Genomic DNA, 26,686 nt, shown 5'->3' on the forward strand with positions numbered 1-26,686 from the left:
TCAAAATATCGTTGTCTGCATCACTCAAACATAAATAACAGTACAATTCATTAATAGGCTTCAAAGTAGAAAATGACATAGGGACAAAGTTTATCCCCATCTCCGCCCCGTGCCCATGTCATTCTCTACCCTTCATCTCTGAAGCAACTATTGGACCCCTTATTCCTAAAGAGGATTTTATAATATTCTATTTAATAGTGTAAACAAATTGTATTATTTTCAGATTGTTTCAACATAATATGCCAGGATGTAGTTTCCCACAGAAAGCAAAGAGATTGATTCTTGAGGCCCAAATATTTCTGGTTTTTGAACTCATCCAAGGTACTTATATATTCCTCCTGCACACCAAATGTGACTGTGTGTCCCATTTTTGAAGAATTATTGTGCCTTTGGCTGGTATTGAGATGGCCATCAATCCTTTTTATATACTTCCAATATTTCATGTGCTTTGGAAAAGCTTAGACAAAAGATACCAGGTCAGGGCCAGTGATGGCCTCCACCTTCCATAACAGCTGCAATGGAGAAAAGGAAGCAAAATCTAAAAGGCTTCGAAGTTGGGAAGCTGGCAGAACAAACACCACTAGATGCTGTCAGACTACTGCTAACCAGAAACTCAAGCAATACCTGAAACAAATAACTAAAAAGAGCAAGCAGAAATATGGACATTTTTAAAACTGGGAGTAGAATTAAAACAAATTAAAATAAGTGTCTTTCACTTAAAAAGACAAGTATGAAATGTTAGGAAAAAAGAGGGAGGCCCAGGAAAAAGACATGAGAAGTATTACATTTAAAACAAACACCTTAACCTTCCAGGGGACAGAAAATACTACTGTACCTGAATGTGCACCACTTTGATAACTTTCAGGCAATAAATAACAAAAATAAATCTTATTGCTGCTTTAAATAAGATGTGCCCCATCCCGCAATTAGTGGAGCGGGGGGGGGGGGGGGGGGGGGGGGGGGGGGGAGAGATGGCATAAGCATCTCAAGATAACACCAGAAAGATGCCCCAATTGGCTAAAACATAAATCACCAAAGGCAACCTCAATCAAACCTGGATAATGACCAACCCTTTATGCTCATTCAGAGAGTACCAAAGTATGAAAAAATGAGTCAAGACTCCAGGTTTTCACTTTACATCAATTGATCAAGCCATGTGTTTTAAAATTCCATTTCAGATGCAATGGAAGTAAGTTTTTAGCATGCAGCAAGGAATTGTAAGAAAATAAAAGTAAGACTCTTGGAAAACAGTGCATAAGGGGTTACAAATATTCACTTTATTATAAATAATACTGTTTTTATACATAAAAAAACCTGCAAGTGTTGTGTTTTTGTTCATCTCCCTTAGACAGCAAAGACCATAGAATAAGGCAAAGGGTTTTACTGAAGCCACAGAGGTCCCCTGCATTTCAGCTATGACAGCCAGACATTCTCCCAGCAGTCAATAATCACCCAATTCCTTCTACTGTCATGGGAACTACAAAGACAAGCTGATAACAGGTCCAAGAAAGTGGATTAAAAAAAAGAAGGTTTTAAGAAAAGTGTATTGGGATTCCATGTATTTAAAATAAATTTGCCCAGAAACTGCTTCAGGACAAAGAGAGCCTGTGAGCAGAAAGCTAATTTGTCTACTACAGTGGTTCCTAAACATGGTCCCGAAGGCACCACAGCCAGTCAGATTTTCAGGATATCCACAATGACTATGCATGAGAGAGATTTGCATGCAGTGGATGTAGTACAGGCAAATGTCTCATAAATATTTGTTGTAAATATCCTGAAAACCTGACTGGCTGGGGTGCCTCCAGGACCAGCTTTGGGAACCACTGGTCTACCATGAAGAGCTACAGCCCAGAAGGGAGGCCAATGATGAAGTAACATACCTAAACAAAGAACCAGCACAATGCTAATTCCCGTGACAAGCAGTGGGGACTATTCACAGCTGCTGCTCTTCAGGAAGCTGGTGGTAGAGTTCTACAGACATATATATTTTTGGTATGCTCTAATGCATGGTGGGGGAGTAGAGGTTGGAAATCTCTCCCCAGCCCTGACAGTAGAAAAGCGGAGTGTAAGCGACATGCATTGCTTCAGGGATCATTCTGTCAGTTTGCTAGAGCAGAAGACTGTTTCAGCCTCTGATGCTCTTCTCGTCATATCTAAGGCACTTGCTGTACCAAGACTGGACTAGTAAAAGCACATGTGCTACCTTCCAAACATTATGGCAAAAAGACTTCCTTAAATCACTTGACAGGAAAGAAAATGAACACTGAGCCATTCATTACGAAGGCCAATGTAATCTGTCAAGAAAATCAGAACAGGAAGGCTGGGTTTCCTTTTGTCTCTAGGGTGTGTATGCAGGCAAGCAATTTCTCATTCACACACCACAGACTAAAGATAATAGGGAACATGAACATGAACCCTCACCTCAAAGGAATACATAGAGGGAGAGATTATGGGCTTTCTGGTGTATGGTGGTGGATAAACAAGTAGAATTTGTAGGATACTGACTGGACAGAACTAGTCTGGAACAGAACAAAGGTATTTACACAAAGGGGGAAAATGGTCTTTTCCTCATACTATAATCAAGATAAAAAACATTCACACAAAAATATAAATTTGAAATAATTAATATAGCACCAGTGTGTCAGGTAAATTCTTCCATCTCCTCTCCCTCACCACACTCATTAAGAAAGCTGCATAATGTTTCACAATTACAAATGATCGCCAAGTCAGGAAATGTCTTTCTGTATGGACATAAGGGGATTTGTAGGAGTGAAGATAGGGGAAAGTTCACTGATAAATTCAACTCTGGAGCAATGTAAAGGCTGGGAAAAGGGAGAGGGTCTTGTCAAGACAAGCCGTTTCCTTATTTTGTGAAGACCACCTATCCAGTGAGGAAGAGGAGGAAGATGGTGACGGCAGTTGTGAAAAATACTGAGTGCAGACCTGCTATTTGCTTTCAGCTCAAGCATGGGTATCTGAAATGATGTATAACAAAGGCTATGAGGTCCAGCAGAAATAGCAGGGAAATGGGTATGAGGTTTGCTCTAAGTTCTCTGGTAGAGCACCAAAGCTACAGAAAATCCTGTTACTTTAGGGTGAATAAAATTCATTCTAAAAGCTTTCCAAAGAGAACCGAGACATTTTCATTTTGGAACTAGTAATGCTGGTTCCACTAACTTACACTATTACCTCAAGAGACAGGTTCAAATGTGTGTAGGGGGGGGGGGGGGGGGGGAAGAGAGAGAGGACAGAACATGCAGAGCTCTGGGAGCTCATAGTTGAAGTGTTTGGTCTTCTCTTCTGAAAGACCTTAGTGGCTTTTCCTTTCTGGATCTCTGGCATTGAGCCCAAGTCCTTTCCCTCTTTTGCTGTAACACCTGCTGAGCGTAGTGAAGGCAGACCTGGGGGACACCAGACTCCACCCCCCCCCCCCCCCCCCCCCCCTCCAACAGACTGTTCAGCATCTTTTCAATCCCTCACTCCTTACTCCCATTTCCTCTGGAACTCACTTCATATACTCCATCCTTCTTTTAATTGAGAAGAAATATGGCACTCTGTTCAAAGACGGACTGTACTTCTTACGCTACCAGAACTTCTACATTTTTCTAAGCTTGTAAAAGAACACCTCTCCTTCTTGGAGATGTTGTCTGCCACTCCATGCAAGTGCAGTTATACTGGCCACTGCAAGAATGTCAACACAGAGAATATTTCCTTCATTTTACAGAGCTTTGTGACTGAGTGGAATGGGGTGGGGGCAGGAAAGGAGAGGAGAGTATGCTTATACCCCCATTCTACACAGTGTGGGGGATATAGTCCTTTGGATTCTCATGGTCACTAGTGCACTCCAGTGCTAGTGACCAGAATATTTCATGTCCTCGTGCAAATAAGTGAGTAGTGAGGAAAAAGTGAGTGTTCTGGAAGAAAGATATTTTATAAAACCCAGAACCCTCTACTGCTTTATATTCAAGGTCGTTTCTTTCTCAAAAGTTCAGCAATTTTTTTTTCTGTTTTATAAAATAATGGCAAATATGTGACTTGAATGTGAGAATCAATCATGAGTTTTTAAAAAAGGTATTGGTGAGTTAAGGCACTCTGAAGCCAAACAACTGCTCCACTGGGTACTGGGGAAATATCCCCTCTGCTTGCACAGCCTTAGGGTTTCTCTATGCTAGGGGTGTTAAAGCAACCAACTGGTAACGTCTTCTTGATATCCTCCAGGTTGCTGATGTCCTTGATGATGTCACTAATGTCTCTTTCGTACGCCTGTATAGAGTCATCTTGCAGCTTGGCTTCCCTCTCTAGCTTTGCTACTTTCCCATCCAGGTCACTCTCCTTCATTTGGGTTTTGGCAGCATTTAGGGTGTCCTCAATTTCAGTCAGTTTATTCAGGTCCACTGGGTCTAGTTGACCTGAAAAGCCAGGAAGAGAGTTAAGAGGAATTCACGTGCAGAATCCTAGGACATTAACAATTTATTACCTCCATATGCTAAAAGCAGATACTTATTAAATTGAAGATGCAACATTTCTCACAGGACTAAATAATGGTTCCTGGAGCCTCAGTTCCAAACCTATTTGTTTTAACACAGAATGCTGCACAGGGACAACTCCTATCAGGAGAGAGAGAGAGAGAGGAGAGAGAGAGAGAGAGAGAGAGAGAGAGAGAGAGAGAGAGATGATAGATGATAGATGAGATCTGGGGATATGAAGGATGATTTCACACCTGATATAGCTCTTCCCAGCCTAACCTGTGATTGTTCACATTAGCCTAACAGCATGCACCATCACAGATCTCCCACTTATATATTTTGTATGCCTTCCGTAAGTCATGGAATGTTACTGCTAACGCTGCTACTCTGTTTCCTAAACTGAGAGCACATCCTACTGTTTCTTACTAAAAATATGCCCAGCTACTCCATATTAACAACTGTGTAGGATCCACTTTTAGTGCAACCTTGTGGACACTTGTTCTAAGTTTAATCAAGGCATAATGAACAGAGATATGTAAGAGGTGCCAGCAGCATTCCTGCATGGTAGAAGAAACAACAAAATCTAGCTAATTTTTAGCAAGCACATAAGAGGTGACAGACTTTTGACAGTACGTGAATTATGTAAATACCAGCATTTATATATGTATGTTGCCAAAACCAATTCTCTTCCTCTGTCAATCAGAGGTGAACTGTCTTTAAAACTGTTTAAGAGAAAATTAAAAACCTGGCTTTTTGAGAAGGCTTTTGAGGTCAATTAGGGTTGTGGAGGTTGGAGTTTCAGGCACCATTAACCTGAATTTATCTTTACTGTGTGTGTTCACTGGTATGACTGATTTAACTTTCCTATTATGACAATGTAGTTCCTTTATGTGAATATTAGATCAAAAACTGCTTTGATATGCTTTGTGGTAGTTAAGCGGTATAGCAGGTTTTTAATAATTTCAGACAACTGCTATTTAGATGTGGAGATCCACACCCCACAGGGATCTCAAGGTGGCATGGCAGGGGTGTATGGCTTGGGTATGTCAGGGGGGTGGGAAACAAAAATGTACATGCGTATTCTCTATTTTACAAAGGGAATATAGGTTTAGGGGAACAAATTTCCTGATCAGGATTTATACCAGCATAAAGACATGCACAGATCTTTAAAAAGTAGTTGCTTCCGCCAGCATAAAGATATGCATATATCTTTAAAAAGTAGTTGCTTCAGCCAGGGCTTTACATGAGGGATTACAAGAGTGTTCTCCTTAACCCCACAATTGTTTATTTTTCACTAATCTGGCAGCACATACATGTCTAGGTTTGTAAAATGGGATAGCTACATGCTGAAGTTGCTGGGTTCATGCTGCTTATTCTTTCCATGTGTATTGTAAAATGGCTCCTCCAGCTGTGTGTGCCAGCACTACTGCATGTCCTTATAAGTAATTTAAAAAAGATTCCCATGTTCAGCAAAGCCTTTTGTAAAGTACCACCAGCAATGAGCACACACTGGCCTGAACGTCCGAATACCAATCTCAACATTGTGCATAAAAATATGGCCATCTCTGTGAAAACAAGACTAAAGCTGTGAATCCAAAACGTTCAGAATGGCCAATTTTCAAGTCATGGGCCCAAAAGCAGTCATGTGTTTGAACTTTGCAACGTAAAAAAATAAATTTTTCACATAAAAGGATGGGGTTTAGACTGTTGTCTGCAAATTGTTTGCCCTAATAAAATTAATTACAACCTCTAGGTTGGTATTCAAAGCAATTTAATTGGCCAGAAACAGCCACTGACTGGGTAAGTTGCTTGTTTAGGGCTATCCACTAATTTTCAGCAGCATTCACTGGTTATCAATGTTGAAAATTAGCAGTTAGTGTCTAAATGAAAACTATTTTGGGAGTATTCTGGGGGCAGAGTTAGCACTTGGCTGGCTAAGTGCCGATGTTCAGCATTTAATTGGCCAGGTTAACTGCATAAATAGTTTTTCTTTACTCAGCGCATGGTTAGACTCTGGAACTCATTGCTGGAGAAGGTAGTGATGGCAGCTGGCCTTGCTGAGTTTAAAGGGGGTCTGGACGGATTCCTGAAGGAAAAGTCCATTGATAGTTATTAAATTTTGGGTTTTTGCCAGGTTCTTGGGGCCTGGATTTGCCGCTGTCGGAGACAGAGTGCTGAGCTTGATGGACCTTTGGTCTTTTCCCAGCATGGCAGTGCTTATGTACTTATGCAGTAACCAACTCATAGCCACATAAAGATACTTCATCATATTGACTTAAACCAGTTATGCATTAGCCAGCTCTGCAAAAATTGGATATTCAATGCTGAAGCCTGGAAATGACCCGGCACTGAATATCCAGGAATAACGCAGGTGGCGATCAGCAAAATGCTCACCGCCGCCAGATGAATATTTACTCCCTCATTTTTTGGTTAACTTCAGTCATGTTTTCCCAGAGACAGTCACAAATGGCCTTTACTAGCAAAGAACAGAACCACCAGTGGGAACATCAACGTGCCACGATCTGCCGCTATTTTAGTGTGCTCTGGTAATTTTTTGTTATGTTAGAATGATGCCTCTTATCACATTGTCATAACTGTAGTGATGAATGGTGCCACAAGGTACATACCTAGCTGTCCCAGGAGGTCATTAATGATGTTCAATATACTGTTCACTGAGTTTTTAGCTTTTCTAGCTTGGTCTTCTGCTTCTTGGGCTGCCTGTGAAGCCTGAAACAGAGAAAGATGTAAAGAGTTTGATGGGGGTCATGGCAGCAAATGGGTGGCAGAATGAAGCAATGGAACAGAAAGGGTCAACTAGGCCAACAGAGATGGGGACCCAATCACCAGTTCAGGTACAGGAGTTGTCCCTATAACTCAATGGTAAACTTAGTTTCAAGTTGACAGGCTGTAACCTGGTTCTAAAATGAAAGGTGAAGCTCCATGACCAAGGAGCACTAAGCTTAACTGCTGTATGTATGTCACCATCTCTCAGTTTTCACTTTTCCCATTGTGAATGCCAGAAAACACCTAGCCCAAACATGCCCTTGGCAGACACTTGAAAATGTGTTGAGACCTCACCCACAAGTTTTGAGCTGAAAATATTTCTAGTTGTTCCTAAAACAGTTGAACAGTTTTGTGTAACAGTTAATTTAAAAACTGCATAGCAAACAAATGCCATAAATTGATTAAGCAATTTTTATAGTCTTTATGGCATTTTCCTTCATCTATTCCATCTCCTCTTTACCTATCTCATTTTTCATCATTATTGTTCAGTCTTTTCTCTTGAAACTATCACTTTGTTGGATTATTAACTTCCTCCCTATCATTTCTCCTTCCCCAAATCAGCCTTCCTTCCTAAATATTCTTTCATCTTTCTATAATCCTATGGTCACTTTTTTCCCTCCCTTTACTATGAATCCGTAACCTCATCTTCCTCCACCATGCCAGGAAACTTTGCAAAATGAACAGGGGTGCTAAACTCAACACAAATTACCCTTCCCGGAACAATGAAGGAATTTGCTTGATATTGGGAATGCTCAAGCACCCAGTTAGCACTTATGCCTGCCACACTTATGGGCCGATGATCAGAAGCAAACATAGGCACTACAGTCTATTAGCTCTGTACTGGCGCCTGCGTTTGCTACTGCCTCATGATCAGAGCCCCTGTAGGCTATGACCACAAGTCAACATATTCCTCCCCAATGATCAGCAGGCCGTGCGCCAAACCCTACGCCAGCTTGGAGCTGGAATTAGGGTTTGCAGATCATTGGAGGGGAATTGTGAGCCTTGTCCAGTATGCACTTGCGTGCTAGCAGGCCCCTCATCTCCCCTAATATAAAAACTCCCCCGCAGGAGCCCCCCCCCAAGCCAGTGACACGGGGGCTGGAGGTCCAGCAGACCTCTAATCCTCCCAAAATAAGCTCACAGGGGCTGGAGATCTGTTGGATCTCCAGCCCCCCTAACCCCCCCCCCTAAAAAAAAAGCCTTGGTGATCCAGTGGGCCGCAAACCAAGCCCCCCAACCTGGTGGTCTAGCGGCCCCCTTCCCCGCCCCCTGTGCTTGAAGTGTTGGAGGAGGGAGTAGTGCACTCCCTCATCTTCCAGCACTGCCGTGAAATTGGCAGGCCCAGCCCATTGCATCCTGGGATGGGCTGGGCAGGGCTTCACCACCATAAAAGGGAGTTTTCTCCCTTATATGGTGGAGATGCATTGGGAAGGGCTGTGCGCTGCCATTTTCAAGGCGGCACTGGAAGAGGAGGGAATGTACTACTCCCTCCTGCAACACTTCAGGTATGGGGGGGGAGGGGAGTGGGAAGAAGGCCACTAGACCACCAGGTTGGCGGTGCTTGGTTTGGGGGGGGGGGGCAGGATGCAAGGGGGGCTGGAGATCCACCAATCTCCAGCCCTCCTGTGAACTTGTGTCAGGGTGTGTGGGTCAGGAGGACTGGAGGTCTGCCTGACCTCCAGCCCCCGTGTCGCTGGCTTGGGGTGGGGGCACTAGGCCACCAGGGACTTGCTGTTGCAGGGGGTCTGGTGGTCCCACTGACCCCTAGCCCCTGTGTTTGACAGGTCTGTGGGCTTTTGACAGCCTAGACCTTTCAAACAAGTGCGGAAGGATTAAGGCACAACCTTCCCACACTTTATCCTATGATCAGAGATAGCGCGCATAAATTTGCATGCTATAATGTCTCTAATGCTGATCATACAGGTGGTAAAGCCCCGCGCTGCTCTAGCACTAGTTTTAGAGCGCCGTTTGGAACAGCGCAGGGTTTTTGATCTAGGTATTAATGCTGGAACCCTCTTCCAAACTCCCACTCCTTGCCCCCACAAATTTACATTTATTTCTCCTCCCTCCTCGTAGTAAGAGCCATGTGATCTCACAGATGCATAAGCACTGCTCCTGCTATCAGTCTGGTTGTAGGCAGGGCACCACTGTTAGAGGAACAGTCTGCTGCTCAGTCATAGGCGCCCCGTATAAGAGGCTTGGGGAGGCTAAGCCTCCCCAGCCCAACTGTGACCTTCTTCGCCTGCTGCCCCCACCCTGCGACGAGCTGCAGGCTTCCCCGCTCCCCAGGTCGTTCATCCCGTCTGCCCTCAGCTCCCCCCTAGCCCTCGTTTGCTTCCTGCCGCTGCCCTACCTTTAAATATTGCATTTTTCTTCCCGTCGCAGCACCATTATTAAAAGCAGAAGCAGGCTCGGCTTCAGCCTTCCCTTGCATGGCTCCGCCCTCTTCTGACGTATTTCCTGTTTGCGCGAAGGCGGAGCCATGCGAGGGAAGGCTGGAGCAGAGCCTGATTCTGCTTTTAATAATGGCACCGCGACTGGAAGAAAAATGCAATATTTAAAGGTAGGGCAGCGGCAGGAAGCAAACAAGGGCTAGGGGAGAGCTGAGGGCAGACTGGATGGACGAGCGGGGGATCGGGAATTGGGGGGGGGGGGTGGGCTGGAAGTTAACATTGCTGGATGGAAGGGAGGGCAGGGGGAGAGGAGGGTTGCTGGACATGGGAGGATGGAGGGCAGGGGAGAGAAGAGATATTGGCTCGACATGGGTGGATGGAGGAAAGGGAGAGGAGAGTTGCTGGCTGGACAAGGGTGGATGGAGGGGAGGGGAGAGGAGGGTTGCTGGACATGGGTGGATGGAGGGGAAGGGAGAGGAAGGTTGCTGGACATAGGTGGATGGAGGGGAGGGCAGGGGGGAGAGGAGGGTTGCTGGACATGGGTGGATGGAGGGGAGGGCAGTGTTTGGAATATGTCCACTTTGAGAATTAGGTGCTCAACATTAAAAGTTTAAATTTATTTACTTATTTATGGCATTTTATCCCACATTAAACATGAATTAGGGTGTTTTGTGGCTCTACATGAGAATTGTGATATTATGATCCCTTGTTTCATATTGTTGACGGTCTGCATTTTCCGTGTGGGTGGTATATTGGTGTATTAGGTTCTGCCCAGTGTAATATTAATGGTACAGTAAGGTTCTGAGTGTGTTTTTGCACAAAGTTGTGCATAGTGTTTTGCAGTTGAGCGATTGTGGTTAGTATATGCTTTGAGCAACCACTTTATTTTTTGAGATATGATACATATCTAATATCTAAATTTAATAAAAGGTATTGTGTGACTTATTTTTTTTTCTGTGTTATCAGACAATTATGGATTTAAGCCCCACCCCTAACCCTGCCCCCTTTAGCCTCCCCAAACAGTTGGGCCACCGACCGCCTATGTGCTCAGTCTCACCCTGAAGAGACCTTTCATATAAAGGAATGGGGGAGGGGGAACCAGAAGGTTAAGAGAACATGGAACAGTATGAGGAGTGGGTAAAAGAGGAGGCGTCAAATTAGGTGGTGAGATGGTAAGAAAGTATGCCTCCCAACAGCCCAGCCATATCTCTAACATACATACCACCAACCCCTCACATTCTCCTATGCACTCCCACAAACCCCCCTCACTACCAAACAGCTCTGCCACAAAATACTGCCTCCCATTCCTACCCCTGACACAGCCACTCACACACCCTGTGACCAGAGGTGGTCCATGGGGGGGATGTGAGGTCATATGAAGAGACTCACTGCAGGGCCTCATTTGCATAAGTTAGTGGGTGCTGAAAAGCAGAGCAGAAAAATGGGAGGGGGGGGGAGGGAGAAACGCCAGACCAGGATTTTGGTACCCTTTGACAGCAGCAAGGGGGAGGGACTTGAGATGGGGGGGCAACTGGATTTCCTGGGGGTGAGAGTCAATGCAAAAGTTGGCTCAGGATGCCACAGTCCCTTGAGCTGGTCCTGGACAGAAAATATCTATATGATTTGAAAATGAAATTGCACACAAACAGCAGAGCAAGTTTTGGCTCTCTGCTCTGATGTGCATCAGATTAGTCTAAGGGCGCATATACAGCTCCAGTTTCCACACGATCTTACAGAATCTACCAATTCACATGACTGCCTCACCAATTAATCTCCTATAAACAAAGTACCTGAACAAATACTTTTATGCTTGCCTTAGTCAGGGAAGAGCCAGTATTCTCCATTTTTTCCCTGGCTTTGGCAGGTTTTTTTTCCCACCTTGGGGCTAGCAGGTTAATTGGAACTGCTCCACAAACCTTCATTTGAAACTAACAAAGTTACTTTTATGCTCCCATCCCCAACTTACTTAACTCAGCCACAAACCACAGAACACAATGCTTGAGACTGCAAGTTTTCAGAAAGCCTTCCTGCAGCATGATGGCTGATCTTTCCTGGACTTGTGAGCGCTGCCTCCACAGCAACCCCAGATTTGACTGGCACAGGAGCAGAGTCCTAGCCTGGGAATTAAACTCAGTTTGACTTCCTGGCAGTGTCCAATGCTACCACTGAACATGCCCCACCATCAATTTTCTTGACAAGAGTGGGTGCTGATCACTGGTGCATCACCTGCATCCTCCTCTCTACAGCAAACTACAGGTAACTCACCATTCCTGCCATCATCATGTCCTGATCGGCCTCAGCTTGCTTCTTCTTTAGCTCCTTCTCTGCATCCTGAAGCTGTTTCAGCATGCCGTCCACCTCTGTGTCCAGGCCCATGGCATCTGAAAAGGCTTGGTCGGCATCCGACTTAGTTTTAGTAGCATTCTATGGAGTAGATTAGAACAAAAGGGTCTTTCTCAGGGCACCAAAGCATGACTGACATTTTCCCAGCTGAATACATTTTTGAAAACAAACACAAAAGCTGCTACTATTTCTCACAGAATTAATCAGACCTTTTCTCATAGCAATGGGAGGAAACACATCAAAATTCAATATAGAAGTATATATATTCAATCAGCAAACTGGAAATGAGGACTGCTATACAGGCTACACTCAAGACTGAAATTTCCAAATTTGAGGGGAAAAGTAATAAAATGCAAAACCTGAAACCAGAATTCTTTGTCAGTCCAGGACATCAGAGCAAATAAACTAACAAGGTTTATTGTCAAATTATTAGAACAGTGCACCATATAAAACAGATGGAAAAGTTAACAGGCAATAACAGGTAAATGAATAAGGATCAATATTAAAACTGTCTAAACACTTTGTCATTACCTGGGTAGCTTCAGGATAATAACGGCTCACAAGCCTTGAACAGGGTCTTAGAACAGAGATGTTTACCTCTGTGCTTCCATACTGTGACTAAAACTTACCAAGGTGCTAGACTAGAGATCCAAACGTGCATCTCTTCTGAGTACTCCAGTCTTAACAGCGACAGCGGTTTTTTTTATCTTCCCACCAAGACTTGCTACCAGCATTCACTGATTTCAACTTAATTATTCCAAGTTGAGATATAGGCAATAATTGCAGCAATTAGACTCCTGAGGCAGGCCCTTTGGCCCCAAAACAGCTGTGTAGAGTCTGTAGATTGATCAATAAACTCTATATTAAAGATCATTGTCCAATCCTCCTAATTTGAGTCACCTTTGCTGTTTCCTGTGTGCTTTAGTATCAGCATCAAATATACCATCAACAGCAGCATCTATTCAGACTGCTTTTACAATTATTTAAAATTTTGAAAATAAGTCAGTTACACTGCTAGTTTAGGTGAGTGCTCTTCGTTCCCAGTCCCTGAAAGCTGCCAAAAGTTCAGATTTTCAGGATATCTCCCTAATTGAATATACATGACAGAGATTTGCATACAGTGGAGGTAGTAGGAATGCAAATCTCATCTGCATATTCATTAGGAATATCCTGAAAACCTGACTATTGGAATCCTGTGAAGACCAATGGTTTAGGGGAACAAAGCAGAATGGAGTAGCACACCTAATGGTTAAAGCAGTGGGCTGAGAACCAGGGAAACCAAGTTCAAATCCTACTGTTGCTCCTTCTGATCTTGGCCAAGTTACTTAACCCTCCATTACCTCAGGTTCAAACTTAGACTGTAAACCCTGAGGGGAGAGGGAAACAGAAAATCTACTCACCTGTAGCAGCTGTTCTCCGAGAACAGCAGGCCAAGTATTCTCAAAGCTGGGTGATGTCATCCGACAGAGCCTATGGCAGATGCTGATTAGCAAGATCAAGAACTTTCTAGCAGCATCCCACTACACATGAACTGGTGCGTGTGCATGGGCTCCTCAGTCATTATAAAAAGCTATAGAATTCAACTCTAAGGGGGAGGTGTGAGAGTATGTGAGAATACTTGGCTTGCTGTCCTTGGAGGACACCTTCTACAGGTGAGCAAACTTTGCTTTCTCTGAGGGCAAGCAGGCCATCATATTCTCACAGCTGGGAATCCCTAGCTACCAGGCTCATCGAAAATAACAATGCTAGGACAACAGAGACTCGAAACAATGAAGCCTTTTATTCAATTAACCTGAAGCAATTTATTTACTAGTTGTGGTGGGGGCAGCCTGGAACAGAAGAAAACTGGGCTTAGAGGGGTGGAGTTGGATTCTAGACATTGAACAAATTCTGCAGGACTAGAGTCAGCCCAGCCTGGGCATAAGTACAGGCGATGCAATCTGCTATTCAACTGGAAACTGTGCATTTGCCGATGGCTTACCCCCACCCTGTTTGGTAAAAAAAAAAAAAAAAAGCTGGGTGGACTGTTTATGGGTTTTAGTCCACTCCAGATAGAATGCTAAGGCTTCCTTGCAATCCAAGGTATAAAGTACACTCTTGCCGGCATATGGTTCTGGGAAAAATGTTGGTAGAACTGACTGATCAATATGGAACTCTGATTCTACCTTAGGAAGGAATTTAAAAGAGTGTGCGGAGAACTACTCTACTGTGGTTAAATCTTAGTGTAAGGTGAGTCAGCTACTAGAGCTTGAAGTTCACTGTGAGCTAAAGTGACTGAAACCAGAAACACAACTTTCCAGGTCAAATATTTCAGATGACAAGAATCAAGTGGCTCAAAAGGAGCTTTCATCAGCTAGATGAGGACAACGTTGAGATCTCATGACACAGTCGGAGGTTTGATAGAGGTTTTTGTCAATTGCAAAGCTTGCATGAAGCAAAGAACCAGAGGCTTACCTCCTACACAGTGATAAGCACTAACTACACTGAGATGAACCCTTACAGAATTGGTTTTCAAACCAGACTCAGAGTGATGCAGGAGGTATTCAAGCCGTTTTGGTGTAGAACTAAAGCCTTGCTCTCACACCAGACAGCAAACATCCTCCACTTAAATGAGTAACACCTATTAGTGGAGTTTTTTTCTAGAAGCCAGCAAAATGCAGGAGGACACCCTCCGGCAACTCCAAAGTTTCAAATTCCATGCTTGCAACATTCAAGCCGTAAGGGCCAGGGATTGGAAGAGACCCCTCATTCTGAGTGATGAGGGTCAGAAAACAGTCCAATCTCTACAGATATTTGGAGGATAACTCCAGAAGAGGCGGTAACCAGATCTGCCTCTGCCAGTAAAGCACAATTAGGATCATAGTTCCCTGATCTTGCTCGAGTTTCAATAAACTATGAGAGTTACTGGATGATATGCATACAGAGGACCCTCCCCTCAATGTAGGAGAAAGGCATCTGATGCTAGTCTGCTGTGCAATCTGAGCCTGAGCAGAACTGGGGGGCCTTGTTGTTGAGATGAGTGGCAAAGAGATCCACCAAGGGGGTGCCCCACTCTCAAGAAGATCTTGCAGGCTACGCCCATATTGAGAGACCACTTGTGTGGTTGCAAAAACCCTGCTCAGTCCACCAGGTAGCTGTCCTTTCCTGGGAGGTATGTGGCTCAGAGGTCCATCTCATGAAGGAGGTCCCACTGCCACATACCCACTGCTTCTTGACACAAGTGGTAGGATGCTGTAACCCCTGCTTGTTTATATAAAACATTACAACCTGGGTTGTCCATCTGCATAAGAATAATTTGGTTTTGCAGCCAATCTCTGAAAGCCTTCAGAGCATTCCAAATGGCCCTGAGCTCAAGGAGATTGATATGGAAATCTGTTTCCTGAACAAAGTCCCCTGGGTGTGAAGCCTATCTACATGAGCTCCCCATCCTAGGCTGGATGCATCTTTGGAATGGTAGTCCCACAGTCAGATTAGGCCACTACTGGGTGATGTCACTTCCTATGTGGACGAGACTTAGCTCACAGTGGCCCTGGAGAGCAGCGAGTCAGTAAGAAGCCTGAAAGACAAAGAGCACAAGAGGAAACTCGCAATACAAGTTTCACAGTTAAGCAACAGCAAAAGCACTGTGCATTGCTAGTAGGATATCAGAGAAGGCCACTACTGGATGATATCACTTCCTATGTGGGTGGGACTTGTGAGCCAAATTCAAAGTGGCCTAGGAGAGGAACAAGTCAGTAAGGAGCCGGGTGATGTCACTTCCTAAGTGGGCAGGACTTATTGGAGGCTACTCCCCGCTCTACCATCTGCAGTGTGTCCTCCACAATCCCCACACATTGCTGAACCACTTGTATCTCAGTAGTTACTGCACTGAAACACTGCTCCATAGTGTTCAGCTTGTCCAATATCAACTGCATCTGTTTACCCACAGTATGTTTTATGGCCGCTCTAACCTCAACCGTAATTTTGGCCGCCCATTCTGAGCTCAGAGTGGGTGAGGAAGGCGCGCTTTTATCCATCATCTTACTTCCACCAGGCTTGCTTTTCTTGCTCTATTTTTTTTTTTTTTAGCTTATTTCGATGCCATCAGGGTCTGGTGACATTCACAATATCACCAGCTGAGAATGCCAGTAGCCAACCCACACTGGGATACCAAGTTGTTCTATACACATATGAGCTGATTATTATGGGAGGAATGGGAGCAGAGAAATCACACTGGAAGTCCTCTGCATCAGGAGAAATGAAAGGGAGTTCAGAGATTCTAGCCTACTGAAGAATCTCTTCAATAGGTTCTGGAAGATGGAAGTGATTCTGTGTCATTGAAGAAAAGCAGAAGTCTCTCTTCACAAAAGTGGTAACAGAGAAGAGATTGGAAAGTACAGGCCAGTTAGTCTGACACTGGTGTAAATGCACTGCAGAACTCATCGACTTTAAAGAACACTAACACAAGGGCCTGATAGTCAAAGGATTTTTGCTTCTAAATTTGAAAGTAATGATTTTGAATTGTCCTTTTTGAAAATTTACTGGGGCTGAATGCATAACTTTATACGCAATATTTCACTAAATTCTTAAATTTAGAAGCATAGAAGTGGGTGGTAATTAGGGTTGATTTAGAACGGAGAAAAGGAATTAGGAACTTAGCAATGATCTCAGCAATTTAGGTTCATAAATTAGGCTCACAAATCTAGGCAAATAAATGGCAGGCTTAAATTTACAGTAGAGAACTGCTTGTATGTGCCCACCCCATTATTGCACATGTTCAGATTTTGCACAATAGTAACATGCCACCCAATGACGCCGCATTGGTATCATACAGTAATTTTATTCTGACAGTGAATATAGCAGATTTTGTAGAGGGCCAGCGCACCCTAAAATTCTCTCTCTGCCCAGGACTTTGGCAGCAGCAGCAATTCACACAGGCCGTGCGCCTGAGCCCGGAGCCTGCTCTCTGCTGCGCCCCACACACTTCTAATTTCCTGTTTCTGCAAAGGCAAGGCACAGCAGACAGCAGGCTCTGGGCTTGGGCAGACAGCCTGTGTGAATCGCTGCCACAGACTAGGGCAGAGAAAGGATTGTATTTAGGGAGCGCCTAACCTGGGGCCAGAGAAGGGGGTTAAGGGAGGGAGTCAAGAAAGGGCATCAGTCCACCCCTGCTGTGGCATCAGATTAAAAAAACAAACAAACAAACATGTGGTTCCGGGATCCAGACTGTGGTCCGTTATTTAAGTAGCCTGATTCACTTGCATGTGCTCCACTTTAATGCAGTTTAAGTCTTTGCTTCCCCGTCTACCGCATACTATTGGTATTCTAGTGTATGAGCACAACTTTTAAGCTCCTTTATTAAGTTAAAATTTCAGTTGCAAAATTAGGTACAAATATTTAAACATAACTTAGGGGCATAAATTTAGGAGCTCAGCTGTTTTTGAATATCAGGCCCTATAAGTAAATGGGCAGCTGGCCAGTGAAGTTTTGATCTGGATATGGACAGGATAATACATTTGGGGGCAAGGATGGCTATGTTCAATAAACTTTAATGCCAACTGCTTGAAAGCATTAACCAGGAAAGACCTGGCTGTATTAGCTACAACCAAATCTGGCTGCATGCTGCCCTGCATTAAATGGTGAGGGAGAAGAATCAAGGAAAAGATATCGTCCTTCCACTGTGTAATGCATGTCACATTAACGTAGTCAACAGTAATAAGATCAAGATGGTCTATCCAGTTTAGATACATTCACTTGGGGAATGTGCATATAAAATTTGCCAAGGTAACCAATCACCAGCTCCCCTTCTCGACCATGTCTTTCTTCCTCCTGACATCTGAACCCTCCTTCCCCATTTCTCCTCTGTTGCTTTCTCCTGCATTCAGTTTTCCTCCCTGCAATGGGGAAGCAGGGGGAGTAACAGGCAACCCAATGATGCAATAGAGGGAAGTGAACAAGTGAAAGGCACAGAGATTAGTGGAAAAGGAAGTCTGGATGGGACCCTGTAGACCAGAAATGAGGGAGAGGAAAGAAGCAATTAAGTCTAGGTACAAAGCACCAGTGAGCCACCTTAGGCTGCAGAAGTCAGTGAAAAGTAGCTCAGCGGAAGAGACATAGTTGGCAGTCTGTTATAGTAGCATCTGAGGGTCTGCTCTGTAAGCTTAAAGAGTAATATAGCAGCAGAAGAGAGGCCAGAACATGGGTGAGTGATAGTAATGCATTTGCACAGTATGCTACAGTTCTGTGGCTAAAGGCCAGTTTGCAGCAGTTCCCAGGCACTGCAGTAACACGGGGCTCTGGTGCAGTATCCACATGTGATCCACTAAATTTGAATGCAGTATGATTTCAGCTGCTGCAGAAAGCAAGTTGCACAAGTTTGTAAAAACAAAACACACTGTGAGACCAATATTCAGCAGCCTATAATCTGCTATTGAGATAGATATGGAGAAGCCACTGCTTGGTAGCATGGAATGTTGCCACTATTTGGGTTTCTGTCAGGTACTTGTGACCTGGATTGGCCACTGTTGGAAACAGGAAACTGGGCAGGATGGACCACTGGTCTCACCCGGTATGGCTATTCTTGTGTTCTTATGGATAAGATTTCTGGTTAACTTTAACAGGGCATTCAGTGGGCACATCTGGCTAGGTCAGGCTGTTGAACATAAAGCTCATCTGGTTAACTTTAGGACACTATCTGTGTAGTCCAATTTAATTCTGTGCTATTTGGCTACACTGAAGCCATTCCTCCCAAATACAGAAACAGAAAATGATAGCAGATAAAGACCATATGTCCTATCCAGTCTGCACATGACACCGACTGTGTTTAATTTACTGTTTTTAGATAAATTTTATCCCAGCAATGAACTGCTCAGACAATTTATCCAGTCTGTGGGGTAAATTTTTTCAAATGGAAAGATTGGTCCCAGAGTTATCTGGTGAGATCTTTTCAATATAGATTCGTGTATATTATATATATATATATATATATATATATATACACACAAATACACAAATACACAGAGAGCTAAAAAACCAGAAGAAATGCAAACTTTATATATATTTTTCCTTGTTAAAAAACTTTTTTTCAAAAGCTGATTTACTTTTCTCAAACAGTTCTTTTCTGTCAGTTTTGCACAGAATATTCTGATGGAGGGAGGAGCATGATGGGGATGGAAACATGTCCCTGTTCCTCACACAGCAGCCTAATATGCAAGTATTATACTACTCTCCCCTTTTTCATTTTTCTCTTGCCTCCTAAATTTAAAGGTGAAATTCCTCCCACTGCTGTAACTGTTCCATGCAATTACCAGAGATGCATAAGTTACACCTGGCAGTGTATGTGACATGCATAATATTCATCTCCAGTTGCTACAACCTTTGGTACACTCTCTGCATAAACACCAGCCTCCACCATGGAGGCCTATCATAAACCATCACTCTGCAGAAATTGGCTTTCCTGCCTTGCCCTAGTCTGTAAGTGCTCAACATTGCTATATCTACCCAAGATCTCCTCTGCCCTTATCTTATAACTGGTATTTCCTATTCCAAGTTCCTAATCCTTCTCAAAACTGCCAGAGGTATCATCCTGATTCCACTGCTTCTGGGAAAGACCATCACAGACCAGTTTTGTTCCTGAATACCATATCACTATGACAGAACATTGCTTCCGCTTTTGTTTGCAATTTTAATTCTTGGAATACCTTTTGAACAGCATTGGCAATCTTCTCTGCCTCCTCAGCCTTGTTCTTGGCTTCTCTGGCATCAGCAGCAGCATTGCCTAGTGCCTGTTCTGCCTGCCGCGTCTTGTTGTTGGCATCTAAAATGGTCTGAGTAATGGCAGGGATTTTTTTCAAGGCCTCCTCTGCTGCTGTTTTGTTGTCATTCACTCGTTTGTCAAAATCTGAGGAACGAACAATTAGCGTATTAGCACATATGAGAACCTCAGACCAAACACAGTTTCTGACACTTAAGAAGAAAAAAAGATAAATGACTGTAGTCCAAGCCTTTCCTTCTTAACCTTCAGGGATCTACTGCAGATTAAGAATAAAGGATTTGCCATAATGCATAGTCAATATTTGACCCAACTACACCAATGCAAACAATAAGATAAGACTGGCTATGTGGTAATATCTGTTACTCCAGGGTCTGTGTGTCTTACATCCAGGGCCGGTCTTAGCAAGTGCGGGGCCCTATGCAGACCAATTTGGTGGGGCCCCATCCTAGCCCCGCCCCACTGTAGCCCCGCCCCCACCCTAGCTCCGCCCCATTGATAAGATTATTCCATTTTTAGAACATTTTATAATGAAATTTCAAATAACGACAAATGAAGCTAAACTTGTACAAAAAAACTGATTGAAATAATAAGCACAATGCTATCATGAAACCTCCCCTCCCCAGAAATTATTCAGTTCAAGTCCACTACAATTAGTAGTTCCAATTCTCATAACAAAGGAGAATAAAGGAAAAATATTAAGAAAAGATTCAGTACTTTCAAATTCCCCTATTACTCTGTAACCCATATATGCAATAAAAGAAAAATGAAATGAAAAGATATACAATAAAATTAAGTGATGTGTAAAATATAATGTACAATATAAAAACATATAGACCACCAAGGTATTAAAATTGTTTTAAAATATATACCACAGCTCTCTGACTCAAGAAGACTCCGACTCTGTCTGTCATCCATAATTGTCTGACAACACACAGAAAAAAAATAAGTAAAAATAAAATAGACACAATTAATACCTTATACACCAATATACCAGCCATACGGAAAATGCAGACCGTCAACAATATGAAGCTAGCAAGGGATCATAATACCACAATTCTCATGTAGAGCCACAAATCACCCTTTTAGAGGTAGTGTGTCATGATTTAGGCTCTACACCCTTTCTGATGTTTGGTGCCACCTTAGTAAGGCCAACACACTATCTCTCCACTGCAAAACGCTGTACACAAACTTGTGCAAAAACACACTCATAACCTTAACAAACCATAAACAGCACTAATTCCAAGGACAGGACGAGCTACAACCTTATGCGTGGCGTGGAAAGGCAACTGTAATTACACCGGGCTCTAAAACACCAGTGCACAACCTAGTGAAAAAAAAACAAACAAAAAGGGCTGCAAACTATACGCTAGCAGAATACTGTACCTTCCTTGATCACACCTGAAAAACACATGAAGGCAAAATACTGAACTGGAAAGTTACCTCAAGAAGTCAGACTCAGCATGCAGCAATACTACAAAAATTGAAACTTACTTGAAAAATATCACAGATGCACATTTCCAAAAACTATTCAAATTACAGCCCACCAGATAGAACAAATGTGGGGACTAAACTTCCATCCAATATCCTATTAGCGTCCCAAACATATATATTCACTGCAGGGTTTACAAATTTTTATAGTCATCCACGATTTACTCCAAATTATTTTCGGGGTTCATCAGATCTAACCGCCTCTCACATCCATCTGAACAATTATGTTCTTTGCGTCACAAGCGCAATGGTGTGGTGCAAATCCTCATTGAATCCCCTTCTTATCATTCACTAGTAAAAAAAGGCCCGTTTCTGACTGAAATGAAACGGGCGCTAGCAAGGTTTTCCTCGGAGTGTTTATGTTTGGGAGAGTGTATGTGAGAGTGACTGTTTGAGAGTCAGAGTGAAAGTGTGAGTGTGTGAGAGAGAGAGTGAGTCTGGGTGTGAGTGTGTTTGTGAGAGTGTGTGTGTGAGAATAAGAGTGTGTGCAAGTGTGTATGTGAGACACAGTGTGAGAGAGAGTGTGTGTGTGTGGGCGAGAGAGAGAGTGTGTGTGAGACACAGATTCTCTGTGAGAGTGAGTGTATGAGACCAAGCGAGTGTGTGAGTGACTGTGTGGCACATAGAGAGTGAATGTGATACAGTGTGAGACAGAGTGTGTGAGAGTGAGAGTCAGAAAGAAATTGTATATGAGAGAGAGAGTGTGAGCCGTGGCCTCCCAATCCATGGCCATCTGTCCCCTGCCCCCTCCATTCATCCTTTTCCAGCAATTCCCCTCTCTCCCTGAGCCCTGCCCTCCCAATCCATGGCTATCCATGTTTCTCTGTCACCTGCCCCCTCCATTCATCCCTATCCAGCATTTCCCCTCTCTGCCTGAGGCCTGCCCTGCAATCCATATCCATCCATGCCCATCTGTCCCCTCCATTCATCCCTATCCAGCAATTCCCCTCTCCCTGAGTCCTGCCCTTCCAATCCATGCCCATCCATGCTCCTCTGTCACCTGGCCCCTCCATTTTTCCCTATCCAGCATTTCCCCTCTCTGCCTGAGGCCTGCCCTGCAATCCATATCCATCCATGCCCATCTGTCCCCTCCATTCATCCCTATCCAGCAATTCCCCTCTCCCTGAGTCCTGCCCTTCCAATCCATGCCCATCCATGCTCCTCTGTCACCTGGCCCCTCCATTTTTCCCTATCCAGCATTTTCCCTCTCTGCCTGAGGCCTGCCCTGCAATCCTTATCCATCCATGCCCATCTGTCCCCTCCATTCATCCCTATCCAGCAATTCCCCTCTCCCTGAGTCCTGCCCTCCCAATCCATGGCCATCCATGCTCCTCTGTCACCTGGCCCCTCCATTTATCCTTTTCCAGCAAGTCCCCTCTCTCCCTTCCATGACCCCCCCCTCGCATCCATGCTCCTCTCTCTCCCATGTTCCAGCCTGGGCCGCCCTCTTCCCCCCCCCCCCCCTTCGCATCCATGCTATCGTTTCTCCCCTGCCCTTACTACTACTACTACTGGCCACCCTCTTCTCTCCCCCCAACATCCGTTTTTGTTTTTTTTCTTCATTTTAAATTTACCTCCGTGGCGGTTCCGGCAGCGAAGCGTCAGGGAAGGAGGCGGCGCTCCCGACGTCTAGCTTTCCCTTCGCTCTGTTCCGCCTTCTTTTGACGTCATCCTTGACGTCAGAAGAAGGCGGAACACAGCGAAAGGAAGGCTAGAGGTCGGGAGCGCCGCCTCCTTCCCTGACGCTTCGCTGCTGTTTTTTTTTTCCGCCCTCGACGTCATGACGTTTGACGCGAGGGCGGGGCAGCGAGTCTTCGTCAGTGGCTTCACCACCACGAACTTACGAACCGTTCTGAGAGAGAGTCTGAGTGACTTCAGAACGTTGTCCTCAGAACGTTGAGGGAGCGTTTTATTATATTAGATATCACACTGTTTAATTTCCAAGTCGTATAATTTATGTAATCCAGCAAAACTGTTTTTAATAATAAAATATGCCCAACATATCTCAGTGCATAAAATTATCTTTAAATGACGGCAGCTTGTAAACGCTAGGGAATCCCCCACCACTTCCAAAAACTGACATATTCCAATTAATAAATCCTGAATAAAATAGTTTTTTTCTACCTTTGTTGTCTGGTAACTTCGTTTTTCTGATCATGCTGGCTCAGTATCCAATTGTGCTGCTATCTGTCCTCTTAACTCCGTTTCCAGGGCTTCCTTTCCATTTATTTCTTTACTTTCCGCCTTTCTTCTTCATTTCTTGCCCTACATCCGTAAGTAAAAGCTGGGTCCTCTGCAGACTTGACTGTCCAGTGGATCCAGCTTCTGCCTATTTTCTATATCCATGTGCACTTTTTCTCCTCTCTTCCTTTTCCCTCACCTCATCGCCTTCCTCCCTCTTCCCTCGCCTCCATCCATGTCCAGCATTTCTTCTCTCTCCTCCATGCACCCATGTCCAGCAACCCTCCTATCCCCCCTGCCATCCATCTATGTCCAGCAACCCCCCCGTCCCCTCTGCCATCCACCTATGTCCAGAAACCCCCCTCCCCTGCCATCCACCCATGTCCAGCGACCCTCCTGTCCTCCCTGCCCGCCCCTGCCATCCACCTATGTCCAGAAATCCCCCTCCCCTGCCCTCCACCCGTGTCCAGTGACCCCCTGTCCTCCCCTGCCATCCACCCATGTCCAGAAACCCTCCTCCCCTCCATCCACCCATGTCCAGCGACCCTGCTGTCCCCCCTGCCATCCATCTATGTCCAGCAACCCCCCCGTCCCCTCTGCCATCCACCCATGTCCAGCGACCCTCCTGTCCCCCCTGCCCTCCCCTGCCAACTGCCATCCACCTAAGTCCAAACCCCCCTCCCCTGCCATCCACCCATGTCCAGTGACCCTCCTGTCCTCCCTGCCCGCCCCTGCCATCCACCTATGTCCAGAAACCCCCCTCCCCTCCATGCACCCGTGTCCAGCGACCCTCCTGTCCCCCCCTGCCATCCACATATGTCCAGAAACCCCCCTCCCCTGCCATCCACCCATGTCCAGCGACCCTCCTGCCCTCCCCTGCCAACTGCCATCCACCTATGTCCAAACCCCCCTCCCCTGCCATCCACCCATGTCCAGCGACCCTCCTGTCCCCCCTGCCCTCCCCTGCCAACTGCCATCCACCTATGTCCAAACCCCCCTCCCCTGCCATCCACCCATGTCCAGTGACCCTCCTGTCCTCCCTGCCCGCCCCTGCCATCCACCCATGTCCAGAAACCCCCCTCCCCTGCCATCCACCCATGTCCAGCGACCCTCCTGCCCTCCCCTGCCAACTGCCATCCACCTATGTCCAAACCCCTCTCCCCTGCCATCCACCCATGTCCAGCGACCCTCCTGTCCCCCCTGCCAACTGCCATCCACCTATGTCCAACCCCCCCTCCCCTGCCATCTACCCATGTCCAGTAACCCCCCGTCCCCCATGCCCTCCACCCTTGTCCAGCACGAGACTCGTTTCCCTGCTCCCCCTCCAGGCACCTGAGCCCCCCTCCCGTCCGAGCCCCCCCCTCTCCGCAAAACGACCCTCTTCTACCACCCGACCCGGCCGGCACCTCACCTGACCCAACATTTCAAAAAAAATCTTCAAGCGGCAATGCCTGCGTCTGACTAGAAGAAGAAAAACCGCTTTGCGGTTCGTCCATTGGCCGGCCTTCCCTCATGTCCCACCCTTGCGGAAGTTACATCAGAGGGCGGGACATGAGGGAAGGCCGGCCAATGGACGAACCGCGAAGCGGTTTTTCTTCTTCTAGTCAGACGCAGGCATCTCCGCTTGAAGATTTTTTTTTAAATGTTGGGTCAGGTGAGGTGCCGGCCGGGTCGGGTGACAGAAGAGGGTCGTTTCGCGGGTCGGGGAGGGGGGGGGCTCGGACGGGAGGGGGGCTCAGGTGCCTGGAGGGAGGGGAAGCAGGGGAACGCGGAGAGTCCCGTCGTTTGACATGGGTGGAGGGCGGGCGAGCAGCGGCAGTCCGGCGGCGAGGCAGAGCTGAGGCGCGCCGCGCGAGGCCCCCTTAGGCGCGGGGCCCTATGCGGCCGCCTCGGTCGCCTCTGCCTAAGACCGGCCCTGCTTACATCAGTGCTTCTTGAGCAGGTCCGGGAGTAGCCCCTAACTCATGCATATCCCTAATATGCATGAGAAAAATTTGCATAGAAAGGAGGTAAATAGGTATGCAAACCTCTTTCATGCATATTTATTAGGGATATCCTGAAAACCTGAATGTTGGCAACCATTGAGCACTGGGAGTGAAAACCAAGGCCCTGGCAGTCTGGTTTCCAGAATATCCACAAGGAGTATGCAAATCATATGCATATTCATTGTAAATATTCTGGAAACTAGGATGCCTAGAAGCTACCTCAGGACCAGCTTTAGAAACACCACCTTACACTAACCAGGAAACATGGCAGTCATCATACTGCCATACCCCCACAGTGGTGGCCAGGCTTGTAAAATGACCGGCAGATAAAAAAATAAAATAAATACAAAATCTGTCACATAATAGAAGATACCAAATATATTCATTAACTTTTTAAAAGTAAGACAATGTCATCAAAATATGAATTTTCTGTTTGTGGGGCCATTCCTTATAGTTAAATTTACAGTGTTTGCACTTGGTCAATTGCATATTATGAGGATAATAAAAGATTTGTGCTTATTATAAAACTGTTCAGAGTTTATGCAGGTAAATATATGCATAAAGCCATTTTGTCTATACTTTTACCAGCGATAAGCAGAGTTGTTCCTGGAGTTGAGGCCAGATTTGGACTTAAATATAAACATCTGGATTTTCAAAAGTGTGCATATAAATTTTCCAGACAACATGCACATGCTAACAGCAAATGCAATGATTTTCACAGGCAAATTATCCGGGCCAATCCAAGGATATTTGATGCCCTAGGTAAACTTTAAGCCATGTGCCCCTTTTCCTCTCCCTCTTATGGGGGCTCAAGGCAATTTGTTGCCTGATGCAAGGTGTGAGATGGCACCAAGGTATTCAAAAGTGAAGGCACTCTCAGAGCTCTGGTTAAGGGGTGGGGTGGGTGGCAATCCTGAAAATCCCCTCATTCTGAACATTGTCAGGAAGCTGCCCCAAGGAAAAAAAATGCAACTTATATTCGCAGGCTTTATAGTTACATGGGAAAAAAAAACCTCTACAATTGGTGGCCATGCTCAACAAAAAATTATGTAGCCTATGATTCTAATGTAAAAATTATTGACCCCTGACCCTGCTCTCTAGCCCACCGTATTAATTGTACACACACATTCTGCATTCACAAAATCCCACCATATCCATCAATGGAGTGCAGAGCAGAGCTAGGATAGTTCTCCACAGAAGCCGCCATACAAAAAAGGGGTAGAAGAAAATAATAAAAGCCCGATTCTATTTTCTTCAGTAACACCAACCTAAAACCTTTCCTGTATAAAGCTT

The 26,686-nt window shown here is 45.1% G+C and overlaps 1 protein-coding gene across 1 annotated transcript in view; it reads right to left on the reverse strand.

Moving 5' to 3' along the window:
* Positions 1 to 1,255: 1,255 nt before the first annotated feature.
* The window catches only part of LAMC1 (laminin subunit gamma 1), a 369,035-nt gene continuing 343,604 nt past the window's right edge, over positions 1,256 to 26,686 (reverse strand). The window contains exons 25-28 of the mRNA XM_030207519.1: positions 19,666 to 19,865; positions 11,909 to 12,067; positions 7,094 to 7,193; positions 1,256 to 4,409 (exon numbers count right to left, since the gene is read on the reverse strand). Of these exons, the coding sequence (XP_030063379.1) occupies positions 4,153 to 4,409; positions 7,094 to 7,193; positions 11,909 to 12,067; positions 19,666 to 19,865 (716 nt within the window). The 3' untranslated portion in view covers positions 1,256 to 4,152. The remainder of the gene's footprint in view (positions 4,410 to 7,093; positions 7,194 to 11,908; positions 12,068 to 19,665; positions 19,866 to 26,686) is intronic.

Source organism: Microcaecilia unicolor, chromosome 6 (assembly GCF_901765095.1).
Source record: "Microcaecilia unicolor chromosome 6, aMicUni1.1, whole genome shotgun sequence".
Taxonomy (NCBI): Eukaryota; Metazoa; Chordata; class Amphibia; order Gymnophiona; family Siphonopidae; genus Microcaecilia; species Microcaecilia unicolor.